A 16,698-nucleotide genomic window follows, 5' to 3' on the forward strand; every position below is an offset into this window, starting at 1 on the left:
ATTCGCAGGTGGCTGTCATGCCACCGATAGACGGGGTAGCATAAACGTCGGCTCAGCATTAACGGCGCTCTAGACCTGGCTGTGCTTGGAATGAGCACATAGGCATTTAGATACCATGTTGATCGCGCACTGAAGGAAGTTTGGATTGGTGAAAGCCTGCTTGCAACGTCAGCTGAGCTGAGTGTGCTCGACGTCATAAATGAACTCCTACGCGAAATTGTTTGGTGCGCCGTTCTTATAAGTTTATTGCAATACATGCGAGCTTCAAGGGTTTACTGCTAAATTGCGGCACAGGCTCGAGAAGACGTTCGGCCCAGCCTTACTAGCGTGTAGTCGGTGAAGTAGAGCATGCTCGCGCGCTTACAATGTGGCGCATACGCCGGGCAAGCTCGCCCAGTCTCGAGACTGTATCTTTCGGCAATGCAAACGCGCGTGGTCGCGAGCGCTGCCGTGTTAGGCATTGCTCTTCCACGCCTTTACCATAGCCACCCACGGGACGCCCTGGTCCATGAGGGACGAAAGAAGTATTCGTTTCGTCGAATAAGTATATCTCGCACACGAATTGGAACGATTTTCAGGACATGTGGCGTTCAATATATCGGCCCCAAACGCCGAGCTAACTCTTTTGATTCGTAGTGACTCCTATTTCCTTCCAGCCTGCACACGTTCCTACGTCTAGAGCATCCGACAACGTCTATACATGAGGAGCAGCAGCTTTGTTCGCGAAAGTAAATCGTTGGTACTTATGGATGCGGGAGATCTTACCGAACCTAGCGGATGAGCACCCGTAGGGATAGGCATGAGTCTGTGGGCCAGTACGGGTCGACGCCCTCGCTTGAAAAGCTGCCGACTGTATGGACATGGAGAAGAGCGCATATGGCGACCGTGACGACATGATGTTCCAATGAGGAGGTCTCGTTTGTTGTTGCTGATCGGTGAGCAGAACCTGGAGTGAAACACGAGGTGGGGACAGGGGATGCCGGATCGAGACTTTCGCAATTCTTGTGATGGTTTATGGGCTGCGCCCCTGCGAAGAGGCTATCGACGATCCTATGTAGGAGGAGGACTTAGGAAAGAGGTTAGATTTCCTTACAGACGTAGCGACCTCGCCCTTGTTCATATCCGCTGTTAGCTCGCACTTAGCAGCCAATCGATATCCTAGTCAGCCCTTCCATTAGCGTTAGTAGGGATCCGAGCACATGGCCTTTTCATGCACGTCACAAGTGCTATAGATGCTAGCCCCGGCGCGTACCCATAAATACAAGGAGAACTGCCCCAACCTGTGGGTGCATCACAAAAGGGAGGCGCAGACGCCTGCCTTTGCTGTCTCTTACCTGCAGTACCAGACTTATCACCTTCTTATCGACACCAAAGTTTATCCAGTATCCTAGGATGTTGGTCTCGAGTCATCTCTCGATCTCTCAGGTGAGAGAAGTTAGTAGCCAGAAAAACAGCTGACATTCCATCACGAGAGTTGAATCAACTGAAATAGTAGATCATCATGATACTCCTTGAGACGATTCACGCAGGCCATGATTACTCATAGTTATCCTTAATTGATACCGGGATGATATAACTCTTCTTATATTTCGCATTCGTCACCTCGGTGTATATAGCCCACTTCGGCTTCATGCCGGCTTTCCAGGATGTAGGACTACACATGATATCGTGACTGGGAAGCTATCCTCATATCTGGAGACTTGATGTGGGTATGCGAAGGTCTGGACCGCACTGGAACTTCAAAAGAGGAATGAGGGGGTGTGAGGAACAAAGGGGACTTCGGATGTACGGCGAATTTAGGTTAAGTTGATGTAGGATTCTACTGGCCTGAACCCTACCAATTTCGTTGTACGCGTACTAGCACACGCATTTCCCCCCAAGACCAGTATGCTAGTATCACAACGTGCGAGACCGAACCCCCGGAAGGCTTGCTTGGAGACTGGAGAAGGAAAGGGAATTCGTAACGAAAAATCTGTCTGCTGCCCGGGCAGTCGAGACCCAGCTCCAATCTCACCTTTCGGAATCGATTCTATTACCTGAATTTCTCTACGAAGTAACTTAGTGCGGTCGCTAGAACTTTGTGAGGTACTCGAGCGATTCTGTGTTCTCTGTCTTGAAGGATGTCGGATGACGTCATAACTCCTGCTCTCTTTGCCAAAGACCCTAATAGTAACTTCGCAAATGTGACAACTTGAGGATATACAGATACTGTAGATTCGGTAAAGCATGTTTACCCAGGTAAGTGTGTATTTATGTTTTCATATCTGTATCAGTCAATCGTAGCACTGAAATTGAAACGCGTTCTGCGGCAACACCAGATCAGGACATTCCGGAGATAGCAAGCGATCTTCACTGTAGACGTCACTACCGCCATAGCCAGTCATGATGCAATCAACGGGGATCAAGCCTTGGTCAACAGAACAACAGCAGCGAGGCCCCTAAGCAAGACCATTTTGTGAATCTTGAAAACAACTTCACAATGTCACCCTCAGGTCTCGCCATTCTCATTGGAGCCGGCCCTGCTACTGTAAGTTGTCCGGCGAACGTAACAGCATATACGTGACTCTAATGCCACAGACCTAGGGCACGGGAATTGCACGAATCCTGTCATCTCCTAAACATGGTAACCTCGCCGTAGCGCTCCTAGCCCGACGCCCAGAGAACCTGCAGACTGTCATTTCCAAAGTCCGCTCCACCAACGAGAACGCGGTGCTCGAAGCATTCCCGAGCGACACCTCAAAGGCATCTCTAGAGAAGGTATTCGCAGATATCAAAGCACACGAGAGCTTCAAGGGCCTAAAGCTGAAGCTAGCGATATACAGTATCAAGCATTCGAGCAAGAAGCCGTTCTTGGAAGAGACAAGGGAAGAATTTGAGGAAAGTTTAGAAACGTATGTTGGTGGAGCTTTCACGTTTGCGCAGGAAAGTCTGAAGAGATTCTTTGCCGATCATGGAGAGGTGGGCTTGATGGATGGAGGGGAGAAGAAAGGGGTAAGCATGGCCTCCGCTACGATGTGATCGAGCGTGAAACTAACGGTGTACAACAGACGCTCATCTTCACCGGCACTCTTGGTGCGCTCCGATGTAGTGCACAATTCGCTGCGTATGGTGCTGGTCGCGCATCCGTCCGTCAACTAGCGCAAACACTGGCTCGCGAGATGAGTGAGAAGGGCGTACATGTCGTACATACGATTGGAAATGGCGCAATTGTCGACGAGGACGGGGAGGATCAAAAGGTGGGCAAGAAGATGAGCGCTGATGCGGTTGGTGAGACTTACCTTTGGTTGCATTCGCAGAAGCCCTGCTTGTGGACCCACGAGCTGGACATGAGGCCCGCTTGTGAGAAGTTCTAGACATGTCATGCAGAAAAAATAACATTTGAAGAGATCTATAGCGCCAGGATACAAACGAGTGTACAAACAGTAGAAAGCCGCCACGGGTTCAAGAAGAACAAGATAGCGATCAACGCCATCACCAAGAAAACATCAAGCCAATCACTCCTCATAATCACCTAGCCGGTGGCTGCGTCCAACGACCCAACATTTGGCCAAGAGCCCAGTTCCATTCGTTGACGAACGCATTGGTGAGCTGAGTGATCTGCTCAGCAGAAGGCGTACGACCTGCCCACATGGCAGGCTGCGATGCCTGATAATGCGCATAATACGGAAGGAGTTGGCTGAGTTACATTAGCGAGGACTTCCGCAAGATAATGCTGGTCGTCAGACGTACTCAGTCTGTATCTTGTTCAGAACCAACCAACACAGATTCCACGAGCGGTTACTTGCAGGATCGGCGTAGACACGCCTCTTGGCTTCGTCCAGGGCATCGGAACTTTGTATTGATCAGCCAATGGACTAGAAGATCCCCTTACGCATTGTTGAAACTTATCGAGGGTAGCTTACCTGAATGGGTAGTTCTTCGTCAGTCCGCGGAGCTCGGTCAACAAGCTGTGCGATTCGACGTAGTATCTCCCTGATGAGTGCTGTCAGTCTTCTTTCACAAGTTCGCTGGAGCCGTAGACTCTTACAAGCCGATGTCATGGGTTCACTGCAATCTGGTGTACCAAGCTTCGCAAACGCCTGCTCAACGCGGATCAATTCGACTATAGTGTTGAACTGATGAGATCGTAGTGCTCGAATGTATTGTGCCTTTTCGGCCTATCGTGACACAGTGTCAGCATTACTGAGGTCGAAATCTATACGGCAAATAGAAACATACGGGAGTGATCTTCCTGGTAGAAGAAGACATGTTGGCGAACTCTGGTACTCTGTATCTGCGTACTGGTGGATTGCTGTATTCACTATGCTCGGTGTCGGTGGTGGATGTAGAGCGAATCAACATGTATCGGTGGTTGAGAAGCTGTACTTGACTGAACAGGTAGCGCTGAAGTTTATGTATGCGGAAGAGTGAAAGAAGCTGTTTGTTGCGATGAGTCCATCAGTTAGTAGAAGATATTCAAAAAGTTATATAGATATCCCCCATTGCTGATATGGCTGTAGCGTACGACTCTCGTAGTGATTAGTCCAGACACACCGAATATGTGCATGTCATGAGGCAGCTCAGGAGCCAGCAGCCAAGATTCCGTGCAATCAGAAACTCTGAGAAGGTCAGCTTTGGACGCCATATTGTCATGATGGACTCATGGGAGTTCAAGATGTCAGTGCCGAGCGTAGAAAGACAGCTGGATGTGATCAAATGTGGAAGCATCAAGTAAGATTCTGGATCCTACAAGGGCAAATTTGATCAGCCTCGTCCTTATGGGTGTCTCCATGCCTTTGCAATGGATCTTACAAAAAGAGTACCGCATTTCTGATAGGCTGGTCACCTTGCATCATATGGTCTGCGACAGATCAAACAACAATGATGTAGTCAGATTATGGGTCGTATATCAGGGCTATGCGACTTGCTAGGGTGTCCAGCGGCCCGATCGATCCTGAGTCAAGGAGCTGCCGTAGGGATATCATGATGGAACTAACCACATATCTGATGCCGAGAGAATGGGAAGATCGCTCATTGGCCGTGTGTTTGACCCGTCCCAGCCTTGTGGGCAAAAGTGGGTCCGTAACGACGTCCAAAACGAGATCATCGCCGTTAACAGTGCGGAGGAAACGGCCTATGGAGTCAGTGCTATGCTAAAGGTCAACACAGAGCGTCGTAGCTGAGCTGGATGTTGTAGTGAAGTGAAGTTGATCAGACAGGCGCAATTCCAATGGAGACCGCGAAACATGTTCGGAAAGTCGAATTCCCGTCGTATATCTAGATATGTCAACGGGACCAGGAACAGCTAAGCAGAGTCAGTCGTTGTGAGACTGAGGCTGACGTCTAAATGTCTGTGTGCTGATGATGCAAGGAATCGGGACAGTCGGATTCGTGCGTTGTGGCTGTTTTAGCTTGTGGCTGAGCACTGTTCCTTCTCCAACTTCACCGCTGTTACCTTGGTATCCTCATGTAATTCACAGTCGCTAACAAGAGCGCTGTCCGGATAACCTCGTTTCCGAGAGATGCCTGACCAATGCGCTGCTGAGCAACTGGGCGCTTTGCGTTCCATGTTTGGCAATGTCCTCGAGCGCAATGAATCTACATCATTCATCTCATCAGCCACAGGCATAAGCACGACGATGAACCTACCTCCCGGGTTGTTCGGCCTGTAGAAGGTCTAGTGGTCTCGGACATTCTTCAGCGATGGCTCTTTGTCGTTCGAGGTTGGGCAGTGGGGCTTGTCGACACTAATTCCCGTAGGGCCTCTTACTGGTTCTTGACACGCGCATGCGGATAGACCCTTGAGGCTGAAATCGGCTTACCAACAGCCCATGTCAAAAAGAGTCTCGAGTGCCTAAGCCAATTTCCACGTGCACGCATCTGGATACAGTTACGTTAAGAATCTGATGATCGCCCACTAGCAGATATGCTTGATATATCTCACCTCATTCACAGATCAATCTCGAAGCTACTTCCGGTGCTCTAAGCTTGAAGAGGAATTCTCCAACGGAGACGGGTCAAGACCTCAAGGGGTAAATGCAATCTCTCATCCAATGACTTACACATGACATGTTGCAGCTGAGTTGTGCTAGTCCTTACCTGGTCACTCCCCATAATGTCTTCCACGTCTTGCAACTGGCAAGTTTCTACTTGAGTTAGTCGCAAACCGCTCACATGAGTCGACAAAATAGCAGCTCGTTGGGCACCAAAGCTTTCGAAAGGGCCAAGGACGGCCACACGGATCTTTCGCAAAGATTCATGCTGATAGATTCTTTTACATGAGCAGGCGGGTAGTCTTTCGACTCCGCGATGCCTTGGAAGTCATCATCCACCTTTTACACCCAGACACCTAGACTGGAGCAGCCTATATGCTCAGCGCCATGATGGAGTTTACGATATCGTTGTCGTTCTCCTTGAGGGCCTTGACGGCCTTCTTCCGCGAAACGCTGGCCTGCTGCATGACGAGCTCGATGTCCTTGGCCTCAAGGCCAGAGTCGTCAATCTCCTCATCGTCATCCTCCTCCTCCTCCTCGTCCTTCTTGTCCTCGACAGCCTTGCCCTTGCCCTTGCTGGCCTCGTCGCCGTGGTCGTGGCCGGCGTGGTCGTGGGATGCGGCCTCGGCCTGAGCAAGCTGCTGGGCGGCGGAAGCCTGAGCCTGGGAGTTGAGGTCCTCGATCTTGGCCTCACCGAAGATGCTGGTGCGGGGTCAGCAAAAGTGGCATGGGCGATGGAGGGGCAGCTACTCACATCCAGGTGTTGCTTGAAGGGGACTTGTAGACGTCGGGCTGGTTGATGACGAAGAGGATCTAGGAGGGGTGTTAGTCTGGTTGCTGGGAAGATCCAATGGTGCTGCCCGCAGCCCTTGTTTGTTGACTCGAGGGCTGCGGCTTCATCGACCCATTGCGCGGGAAACACTCACGTTCTTCGGTCGGCGGAGGGTGACGCGTGTGATGCCATCGATGTGCTTCAGGCCGAGCTTGGCGATGGCCTTGCGAGCCTTCTTCTCGTTGCGGGAGTGGACAGCGACGGAGGAGCCCGCGGGCACGCTGACCTCGCCCTCCTCGCCCTCAGACTCGTCGCTGGACTCATCCTCCTCGATCTGGACGTTCTTCTTCTCGGGCTCGTCGGGGAGCTCTTCAATGCGGGGGTTGGCCATTTTGTCGGTTTGTGGGTGACTACAGGTGTTGGTGGTGCTGCAATATCGACGTTCGCGGAGTTGGGGTCGGAGCTTCCAAAAATGATTTGTGGGCGGTTTAGCGCGGGCAGCTCTCAGTACACAACTGGCAATGACGAACCATGGCAATCACTCATTCAGGGCGCTTTCAAGCTCAGGTCGCCCATGTCACGCAAGCAGGCATTTCAAAGGGGGAAGGGTATCAAATTGCAATTCTAGTTGCACTTTTCGTGTGTGTTCATGAATTTGTGGATTGAACTCTCTTGCTACATGTGGAATGCATGCGAGAGCCGAGTAAACCTGTCCCAAACCGAATTGCACCGTGCCAAACATTGGACTTATTCACCCGAAACCAGGTCTTGAATTTTTGAATGCCTTTGAGGTCGCCTTCGGAATGCTCATGAAATGCACGTCATGCCTCTCCCTCACCTGCATGCAGCGACCACCGCAACGCCTGTCTCCCGACAGCATCTAGACTACCTATGCCTTTGCGCTGGCGCGGATCTTGGCGAAGGTCTTCTGGACCTCGAAGCGAGCCTACATCATGTTAGCCTGCGTCTCTTCCGTCGCATCCAACGTGCCACATGCAGCCCGAATCGTCGATTCTGGGAGCACAGATACACGGGGCAACGTACCTGCTTCCTCATCTTCATGACCTTGAAGCGCTCAAAGTCGTTCAGTCCCCGCCTCTTCTGCATAGCCGCACGCTTCTTGGCCCATGCGCTCTCGTCGAACTTTTGTTGGACCTTGTGCTCCTCCCACTTCTTCGCGACGTGGCCGACACCGCTGGCGCGGGGAAGCTTGGGGATGACAATGGGTGTCAAAGACAGCTTGGCGAGCGCGACTTCCTGGCGGGGAATGGGGGCCTTCTCTGAGGGACCATCAATGAGGACCTATGTCTCTGTGAGTCGCTGAACAGCACCCGAATCGCGGATTCTCCATACACGCTTGTGGTCAATGATCTCGACAATGGCAGCGAGACGGCCCTCGAATGGACCCTCGTTGAAGAGGACCACACGGCCGACCTCGACCAGCCTCCAGGCGCTCGTTGTGATTTCGGCGTCACCCATTTCGTCGGTATGTGCTGCAATTAAATGTTAGACTGCGAGAGACGTCAAGTGTTGCAGCGTCGAGTGCGTACCGGTCGGAAATAGGATTCGGTGTTGATGTTCTTGTCGGGAGTAAGTAAATGGCTGATGATCGGGCGACGAATTTCGCGTGCCCTGTGGTGCCGGGGCCGTGCACAAGCGAAAGGCGCCTTGGCACTAGCGCCGTCCTTAAAGTTTTCTGCGAGCGCGACTTCCGTTGTCTTCTCACCAGCACCGCAAACTCTACGCTGTTCTCTCTGCTCTCGACGACCGTTGCGAGACTTTGTGCAGTCTCCAACACGGCTCTCGCGATCGCCTTGATCTACATCGTGCGCTGCGTACATGGTGATGCGATGCACGCTTGCACCTGCCGCTCAGATGCACTAATCTGAAGACCGACAGCTTCGATCCGACACCCATAGCTCCACTGGTAAGTCTCCAACCTCCACACCATACTTCCCCATCCTAGGATGACATAATTTGCGATTGAGCTCGGCGTCGGAGACCCTCGCCGGGGTTTCTTAACGGCGTCGAGTTTATGATATTCAATTTCTTACATATTCTGAGCTTGCTTTACCCATCCAGCTTCTCTCACCGCACCAAGCTCGCGACAAAGGCTGACCGCTACAGACTTCCAAGTACCTTGATCCTTAAACGCCAAACTCAGTGCATTTGACATGCGAGTGTTGCAGCACACAGCCATCTTCCACAGGTCAGTCCCACCTCTTCTGCCTCGCAACCCAACCCCCCTTCCAATGATTACAACATGCAATAGATAGTATATGATCTCTATGATTACTATTTTATCACCAAGATCACTGAGGAAGACCACAACTACGCATCTGCTTGATAACGCTCTGTTGGATACAACTTACTAACAAGCTTGCAGGTAAATTCTCTATCTAAATCCATGTACTATCGCAGCCAACTGCAGCATGCGCCACCGGCAGTTGAACCATGACCCGACACTGCTTCAATCAAGCAGGCGTTGCTGTATTAGTAGCCCGCGACATTTGTCCTCTGCGAGGAAAGCGTTGACCAAGTGATTTTTATCTGTAATGCTCTGCCCCTTTCATGTAAAGGTAAGCAGTATTTGATGGGTATCTGTTCTGTCTTCACGTATATAAACTGCCAATATTAATCATCAACTACATCACCTTCTGCATTTCTCTGCTCAGGCGTCATAGCCCTCCTCCGTGTGATCTTCCTTCCATAGTTCCGGTAAAGGTTCGTCAACAGCTCTCTAACGACACCATTGAACGCTGTCCTTGCATCAAACTTGCTTCCACCATATGGAAAGGGGACAATCTTGGGCCAGTCGGCATTGTCTTCAAAGTAGAACTCGAGGTCGAACGCGGCAGCATCCTTCAGCATGTCTTTGAGCGTCTCCCCTTTGTGGCCGTTGACATCTGCCCACGCCCATAGTGCCGGGTCATAGAAATCCAAGGTGCTTGGGGCCTCTTCGGCAAGAATCTGCGCGTTGAAGAGCAAGTGTCGGATGATGTTAATGTTACAACCGCAACGAATGACAGCGTACTGCAGTAATTCGGTGGTAAGACCTTTTGGCACACCCAGAAGTACAGCAAGCGCTGCCACGGCGTGCTCGTTCTCCTCTTTAATAGCCTCTTTGATTCCCGCCTTTGCCGCTTCACCTGCCATACTACCTTCCCAGTCGATCTCTCCGTTCAGACTGACCAGTACGTAAAGCAACGACGCTTTGTCCACAGTCCAGGGTCCATGTAGCAACTTCTCCGGTACGTGGAAACCCTGCGCAAAAGCCAGATGCGGGATCTTAGTAAACTTGTATGGCCACAGTCCGTCGAAGTAGGAAACACCTGGAATCGTGACTCCGGTAGCTGCCCAGGCCTTGCCGCGTAACTTGATCATTGCATCCTGGGCGCGCTGCACATATCTTAGGAAGAAGTCGTAGGTGAAGAAACGGCAAGTCAAGATGTCAGATTGAAGCAAAGCGTCGCTGGTTACAAGGCGGTCCCGGTAGTTGGTGCGGTGATCGACTGTGTGGAAGAAGGCTTGCATAGTGAAGTCCATCGCTACCTTGTGAGCAGAGAGCTTTTTGCCAAGATCCGGTGAGCAGCGTGGAAGCGCTGTGTTCATGCTGTAGAGGAAGATTATTTCCAGAAGCTCCTGGGGAAGGCCTTGAAGTGTCGGCATAGCGGGCGTGACGTCTTTCTTTTTGGCTGTTGACCTCGTTTTTCGTTGTCGTTTGAGCTGAGATGTAGATGCTGAAGAGTTTTGTGCAGATATTGACGGAGGCTTGCTTTTAGAAGCAGCAAGTGCTGGGTGCAAGTGTCTCCTTTTCTTGCCACGTACGATGATAGGTGTGAGTTCCATCGGCTTACAACTGGCCGTTGTGACCAGGCAGCACTCAAAAGTAAGCCACTTCCGATTGCATGCAGCATACGCAAGGTAGATGGATCGGGAAAGGCTCCGCGTCACCTTGGAGATCGCGCGCAGCGCCACATGTAATATGCACAGACCTCAGGTGGCTTTGCCGCGGCGTCCCTGGGGCTAGCGCTAACTTTCCGCTCGTCTTCTCGTCGCATAAACAAAAGACGGGATTACTACACCACGCGCTTTCGCGACAAATCGAAAAGTGAAAACTCAAAGAAGCATCAGGTCAAACGTCTCCGAGATGCAGGTTCACGCAGTGCCAGACTCTGAGCGCGCGTTCGATTCGACAGGGAGGAAGCTGCCTTGGGCGTATGAGTTTGCGGAGTAAGTCAGTCTTTCATTGCCATTGCTGAATGGAATCTTTCTTCTGGAAGGGTCTAGCACGGTGATAGAGAAAAGTCGATGGAAATCTACACAAGCTTGTCCCTTTCTCTATTCGGCCTCACCACTATGGACGACCACAACTGCGACACTCCCATCCTCTCGCGCACACAGCTAACATCCACCCCTGATAGTTCAGATCAAAACCAACGGCGTATTCCAGAAGAAAAGGGCCCTTTTGGCAAAGCACGAAAACGCGGTACCTCACGGGCAAAGACACCGTTGGGCGCCAACAATGCAGCCGACGAAGCGAGACTCCACAACCAGCGCGCAGAAGACGACATATTCGGCCGCTTCAAGGCAGAGGAAGACAAAAGGCGCTCAGTATCCGCGCGCCCGTCCACCGCACTACCTCCAACAGCCTCGGCGCCAAACCTCATAGATGCGAGCAACGGACTGGGCAACTCCTTCGCTGCAGGCGCATCTACCAACGCTACTTTTGCACAAGAACCCAAGGAGGTTATACTATACGGCTTTGGGTCTGAGCAGCAATGGGAAGCAATAGCCTATTACGAGAAGGTTTCCAATGGCATGATCTACGAAGAATATGACCGCGAGCCACCCAACCCCAGACTCGGTTACAGTTTAGCTGCGCAACGCTCATCGTACTACCCATCTCTGGAACCGAAATACATGGCAAGGATCAAGACATATATAGGAGGTAACCACTGGGTTAAGGTCACTTTTGATAGTGCGGAGGCTGCCGAGCGCGCCTGTCACTACAGTGGGAAGAACATCCACGGCTGCATAGTACATGCGGAGATGTACCGAGGAACAGGACCACAAGGTGGTGACAGACCGTTGCGTGTAGAGGGAGGCATGTCACAGATCGCATCACCCAACACAATATCTTCAGGGACATTGGGACTACGCGGCGCATCGCAGTCGTCCGCAACCGCTTCCTCAGCCACAGCAACAGCTCCCCAACCTTTAGCACCGCAGACCCTTGTACCACGATCAAACATGGAATCAGCCTTGCTACGCAGCAAGAGTGGCACTGGTGCTTTCCCAAGTCACATGGACGACATGCCCACTGAACCCGCTCAACCACGAGAACTGCACCAAGCTCTTGATCCAAATACCGTCCCCGCACACGCGACTACTACAGCGTTGAACCCCCGATCTCAACGCGCAACCCTCCGACTCAAAGGCGCAAACGTAAAACCTGTTGTGTTCCTTCCACAAGAAAAGGCATTCCTCCCCGCGAAACCCCGCTGGCAGCAAACGTTTGGCTCGTTACCGGTCATTGGCTGGGTAATTGGTTCGGGACAGGGCCTTATAGGAGATCATGTACCGAGAAAGGAAGACGGAAGTTTCGATATGAACAGTGCGAGTCTGTATTGGCGGGTTTGGTATATGGTGGACAACTGCCTTGGCAGTGACTTTTGTGGTGTCAGGGATGCCGAGTACGATGAGTAGTTTAGGTGGGGTCACTTGGTGTGTAAGATCAAGGGTGTTTGATGAGCATTGGGCGGCGTTTTCGAAATGGCATTATAGCGAGGTGACTCGAGTATCGCTTGGAGGACTGGTATCTCGCGGTTTTGGATGCACATGTAATGAAACACAACATTTCAAGCGAAAGGCGTGCCAACTGTAGCATATTGTTTGCAAGGTGTTCGCATGTAAGCGATATTCGAGCAATGCATAGGCATAACAAGGCGAATGGTCAAAATCTAGGGTGCATTTCCACTCTCTGGAACTATTCACAAATACGTAGGTAATACAACCCAGATCGGGTACATTTTGGCTACATGGAAAGAAGACACTTAGAGGACGGACAGATCGCCGAACTTCTCCTGCGGGGTTGTTAGTATTCGTACAAAGGCCATTTTGCTGGTTCCATAAACTTGCCTTGTAGCCGGGAACGGCCCAGCGACCCTTGGAGACGAGCTGCTCGGTGCGCTTGTCAATCTCAGGCTGAGCAGCGGCGACCTCGTCCTGTGTTGTTTGGTTAGCTTCTTATCCCCCACTTGCTCGTAACCGTATATACGTACAACGGTGAGGTCAGCGAATGGCCTGGCATCCTCGATGTTCTTCAGGGTCTTCTGGAGATCGCTCAACTCCTTGTCGACAACAGCCTTAGTCTGCTCTGCGCTCTGGACGGCCTGGGCCTCGAAAGCCTCAATGGCCTTGATCTGCCTTCCTACATCGTATGTCTGAGGCTTGAAAGCGTTGAACTGCTTCTCGATGTCGTCGATAACGGCCTGGTTCTTGAGGATGCCGCGGTAGTGGTTGAAGTCGACGGTCTGGGACTGCTCGGAGAGGACGGTGACTTTGCGACGCGCATCGTCGTTGCGCTTCTTGAAGGACTGGAGGGCAGCAGCGGTTTGACCCTTGAGGCCGAGCTGGGTGCCCAGCTTGGTCCAGTCGAGCTTGAGGGCTGCGCTACGCTACAAGAGGGGACATGTTAGTTTTCTTGATCTTCAATTCGGAGGTGCCATTGCGGGCGAGGGGCTACTGCCGGCGCAGCAATGGGGCATTCGAGAGCTTCGACGGGTCTTCTGGAAGGGGTCTGACGTACTCCGACGGCCATTGTGATGGATTTAGACGGGGATGCGGTGGGTTTAGTTCGGGAGGGTTGATGTCCAAGTTCTTCGCGAGAGCTCGGAACAGCGCCGCCAAGGAAATGGCGCACGGGCCATTCGACTTCCGCCCTCGATCGCGGCCAAGTTCCCCCAACATTGATTGATCTTACCCGTTCACTTTCTACAACTTGCTGTTATACTCTCAACCAACAGTCTAAACCCGAATACTTCTCGCAAACATGTGGATCATTGACTGGTGAGCACCCTCGTCCTCTACTTGTGCTGGCGTCTTACTAACCTTGCGCCAGGTGTAAGTTTACTACCCTCTCTTGTTGTATCCCGACCTGGATAGACCGACGTGGAAACATTCGTGGCATGATAGACTGAGGACAGCACCGTCGTCCCGCATAATACTGTTGTGTCTTTCCGACCAAGCCCTGCAACACCGTGCTAGAAATTACCGACATTAGGCTTATCACGGGCGCATCGACACTACACCACCGCATGTACCACGAATACCAGCCAGATGGATCAATCGCTTGCTTGTATCATACTCGAACATGGGCTAATGATGTGCAACAGTTTGGGATGTTCTGTCCTCGCTTGGACTCATGAACAAGGTAGGCACGAGCATGGTCTAGACTCCATCACCGAAGCTGACCCAACATCACAGCATGCCAAACTCCTTTTCCTTGGACTGTATGTATCCTCGCATACCAACGCTTTCGAACACACGTAGCTGACTAGGCTTCAGTGACAATGCAGGAAAGACCACGTATGGCAGCCCTACTGGACACGCGAGCTTCCACTAACACAACTAGGCTGCTACATATGCTCAAGAACGACAGAGTCGCTGTCCTGTACGTCGCACGTAGTCTTTGGCTCACAACTGTCAGCTGACATCTGTTCTAGCCAGCCGACTCTCCACCCCACCTCCGAGGAGCTCTCGATAGGAAACGTCAAGTTCACAACCTTCGACCTTGGAGGCCACGCACAAGCTCGACGACTCTGGCGCGATTACTGTAAGCCAATTATGCTCCTCTGTTTCTTTGCATACAACTGACACTCTTCTAGTCCCTGAAGTTTCCGGTATTGTCTTCCTCGTTGACGCCAAGGACCATGAGCGTCTCTCCGAATCCAAAGCAGAGCTCGACGCTCTTCTGGCTATGGAAGAGTTGAAGAACACCCCCTTCGTCATTCTCGGAAACAAGATTGACCACCCCGACGCCATCTCTGAGGACCAGCTCCGTTCCGCGCTCGGACTATACCAGACAACGGGTAAGGGCAAGGTACCACTCGAGGGTATCCGACCGGTTGAGGTCTTCATGTGCAGTGTGGTCATGAGGCAAGGTTACGGAGAGGGTATTAGGTGGTTGAGCCAGTACGTCTAGGCGCAAACTTCCAGTAACCAGAAGGACGTCAGTTTGGCGCAAAGCAGAACAGAAAGCAGAGGGAGAGCATGTGACACTTTAGCTCTTTCGATGGAACGAGCTAGATGCAAGTACAAAACATGATTGTCAAACGTATGTTAGATGTACTCTTATGGGCGTTGGCGTTAGCTCTTGGAATAATATTGCATTGCACGTATCAAGATTGATATTCGTATGAAACGAGTTCGTACCAACTAGGAGCGAACGCAGGAAATACAGCGGCATACACTGTGTAAGGCCTGATCGAGTGCACAGTTGTGGATTGGATCCCGATCTGTTAGTATCCTGTTCACCAGGGACAGCTATTCCTGCTGCTCTCCAACTCTTCCTCTGGTCCTTTGAGTGAAGAGAAGATAGTACAAGGTGAGTGAGGTGTGTCGAAGGAATGATTTCTTTACAGACGAGAAGGCTGACTGGAGTGATGTATGACGGATACATCCACTCTCTTATACTTGGTGATCGCAGGTGCGAGCGAACTGGTTGATTTACAACCTTCAGAGCAACATTCAGATTGGTATACGAGCTGGTTTTCAAAAGAAACGTGCATATCTGTACGATCGTCCGGTTGCGTACGGCTTCGAGGATAAGCAGATCTTGGGTAATAGGACCGATGAAGCGATGAGCGAACAGGCAAGACGCCAAAATCGCACTCCCTGAACGTGCAGAAATGAATCTGAAGCTGCGAGGAGGTAGTCTTGATAGAGCATGAGTCTCAGCCAAAGGGCGCAAGCGCGACAGCACCGTAGCGACCCAAGGAAATGACCTCACTTTCACTCTACAAATCTTTTGCGACCTCGGCTCGGTACTTGCAACAATCACCCACTGGTTCGTTGGGCAAAACTCTGAACCATCAAACTCAATCTAGACCCGCCACCAAGCGAGATGGAAGGAAACGAAAGACGGTACGCAGAATCTCGCACCGCCACAGCTAGTGAGCCTAGCCTTATGTTGAGCCTATTAATACTTCCAACAAGACTAAAGAGTGCTCCATTAGGTACGCTTGCAAATAGTGCGCAAGACGGCGCATGCTCCCAACGAATCTAGTTTATGCATGCGTGTCAATCGATAACGCGACATGAAACCTAATCTTTGTTTGTTCGACACGTTGTTTAGGCGATTAGTGGCTGTCGGAGTGAGCTGTCAGATGGGCTGTGTGCTAATGGTTCCAGGGAAGCAGGGACAGAGAGCGCATGCAGGGTGGATGTTGACGACGTTGGTCTTGATATTTCCTTTTGCTCAACGACAATGGGTTGTTTGTTTGACGGTGGTTAGGAGATTTTCACTTGTTGTTTTAGTTGAATAGTTATGGCTTTTCAGATGGAAGGGAAAATAATCGATGGATTGGACATGACGTGAAGTTGATTTCATAGTCAGCTACTGCTTGAATACCACTTATCTCTTTAATAATAATAACCTAGAGACGATGTCTTCTTCGCCGTAAATCGAGTATTTACTCTGTAGGGATAAGAACAGAAATATATACACGAAACTGCACCTGGTGGGTGCATATATGGGCAATCGAACAGTGTACTCCAGGATACAACCCTTGATGTAACAGCATAAGGTGAGATAGGTAAGACAGTGGTTAGGATGTTGAAGCAGCGAATGCATGTTTGCGGCGTTGCGCAGAGTGCATTCCGTTGGATTGTTTCGCTCGAATGACCGCAATGGCTTGCGAGGGACCGAGATGAAAGGCATCGAAGGATTGT

The 16,698-nt window shown here is 51.2% G+C and overlaps 7 protein-coding genes across 7 annotated transcripts; 3 read left to right on the forward strand and 4 right to left on the reverse strand.

The window, feature by feature from the left end:
• Positions 1-2,479: 2,479 nt before the first annotated feature.
• Positions 2,480-3,353, forward strand: J4E82_005201 (uncharacterized protein; the record flags this gene model as incomplete). Its single annotated transcript, XM_051731470.1, has 3 exons — positions 2,480-2,527; positions 2,584-2,991; positions 3,048-3,353. The coding sequence occupies 3 exons, from the start codon at positions 2,480-2,482 to the stop codon at positions 3,351-3,353; spliced, it is 762 nt and encodes a 253-aa protein (XP_051588660.1).
• A 154-nt stretch (positions 3,354-3,507) lies between these two features.
• J4E82_005202 (uncharacterized protein) lies at positions 3,508-4,248 on the reverse strand (the record flags this gene model as incomplete). Its single annotated transcript, XM_051731471.1, has 5 exons — positions 3,508-3,676; positions 3,730-3,831; positions 3,903-3,972; positions 4,028-4,157; positions 4,219-4,248. 5 exons carry the CDS (start codon positions 4,246-4,248, stop codon positions 3,508-3,510), a joined length of 501 nt encoding a protein of 166 aa, XP_051588661.1.
• A 2,095-nt stretch (positions 4,249-6,343) lies between these two features.
• Positions 6,344-7,135, reverse strand: EGD2 (GAL4 enhancer protein; the record flags this gene model as incomplete). Its single annotated transcript, XM_051731472.1, has 3 exons — positions 6,344-6,674; positions 6,727-6,785; positions 6,899-7,135. 3 exons carry the CDS (start codon positions 7,133-7,135, stop codon positions 6,344-6,346), a joined length of 627 nt encoding a protein of 208 aa, XP_051588662.1.
• A 498-nt stretch (positions 7,136-7,633) lies between these two features.
• On the reverse strand, positions 7,634-10,593 carry J4E82_005204 (uncharacterized protein; the record flags this gene model as incomplete). The annotated part of the gene is made up of 4 exons (XM_051731473.1): positions 7,634-7,690; positions 7,789-8,046; positions 8,098-8,237; positions 9,399-10,593. 4 exons carry the CDS (start codon positions 10,591-10,593, stop codon positions 7,634-7,636), a joined length of 1,650 nt encoding a protein of 549 aa, XP_051588663.1.
• A 371-nt stretch (positions 10,594-10,964) lies between these two features.
• On the forward strand, positions 10,965-12,453 carry J4E82_005205 (uncharacterized protein; the record flags this gene model as incomplete). The annotated part of the gene is made up of 2 exons (XM_051731474.1): positions 10,965-10,977; positions 11,174-12,453. The coding sequence occupies 2 exons, from the start codon at positions 10,965-10,967 to the stop codon at positions 12,451-12,453; spliced, it is 1,293 nt and encodes a 430-aa protein (XP_051588664.1).
• A 347-nt stretch (positions 12,454-12,800) lies between these two features.
• ATP7 (ATP synthase d subunit) lies at positions 12,801-13,567 on the reverse strand (the record flags this gene model as incomplete). Its single annotated transcript, XM_051731475.1, has 4 exons — positions 12,801-12,830; positions 12,886-12,972; positions 13,029-13,424; positions 13,556-13,567. 4 exons carry the CDS (start codon positions 13,565-13,567, stop codon positions 12,801-12,803), a joined length of 525 nt encoding a protein of 174 aa, XP_051588665.1.
• A 231-nt stretch (positions 13,568-13,798) lies between these two features.
• Positions 13,799-14,950, forward strand: SAR1 (COPII coat GTPase; the record flags this gene model as incomplete). Its single annotated transcript, XM_051731476.1, has 8 exons — positions 13,799-13,815; positions 13,868-13,890; positions 14,142-14,179; positions 14,233-14,258; positions 14,314-14,334; positions 14,381-14,419; positions 14,472-14,581; positions 14,634-14,950. 8 exons carry the CDS (start codon positions 13,799-13,801, stop codon positions 14,948-14,950), a joined length of 591 nt encoding a protein of 196 aa, XP_051588666.1.
• Between the last annotated feature and the right edge of the window lie 1,748 nt (positions 14,951-16,698).

The sequence above is a fragment of the Alternaria postmessia genome, assembly GCF_024291825.1.
Source record: "Alternaria postmessia strain BMP 2775 chromosome Unknown scaffold_27, whole genome shotgun sequence".
Lineage (NCBI taxonomy): Eukaryota > Fungi > Ascomycota > Dothideomycetes > Pleosporales > Pleosporaceae > Alternaria > Alternaria postmessia.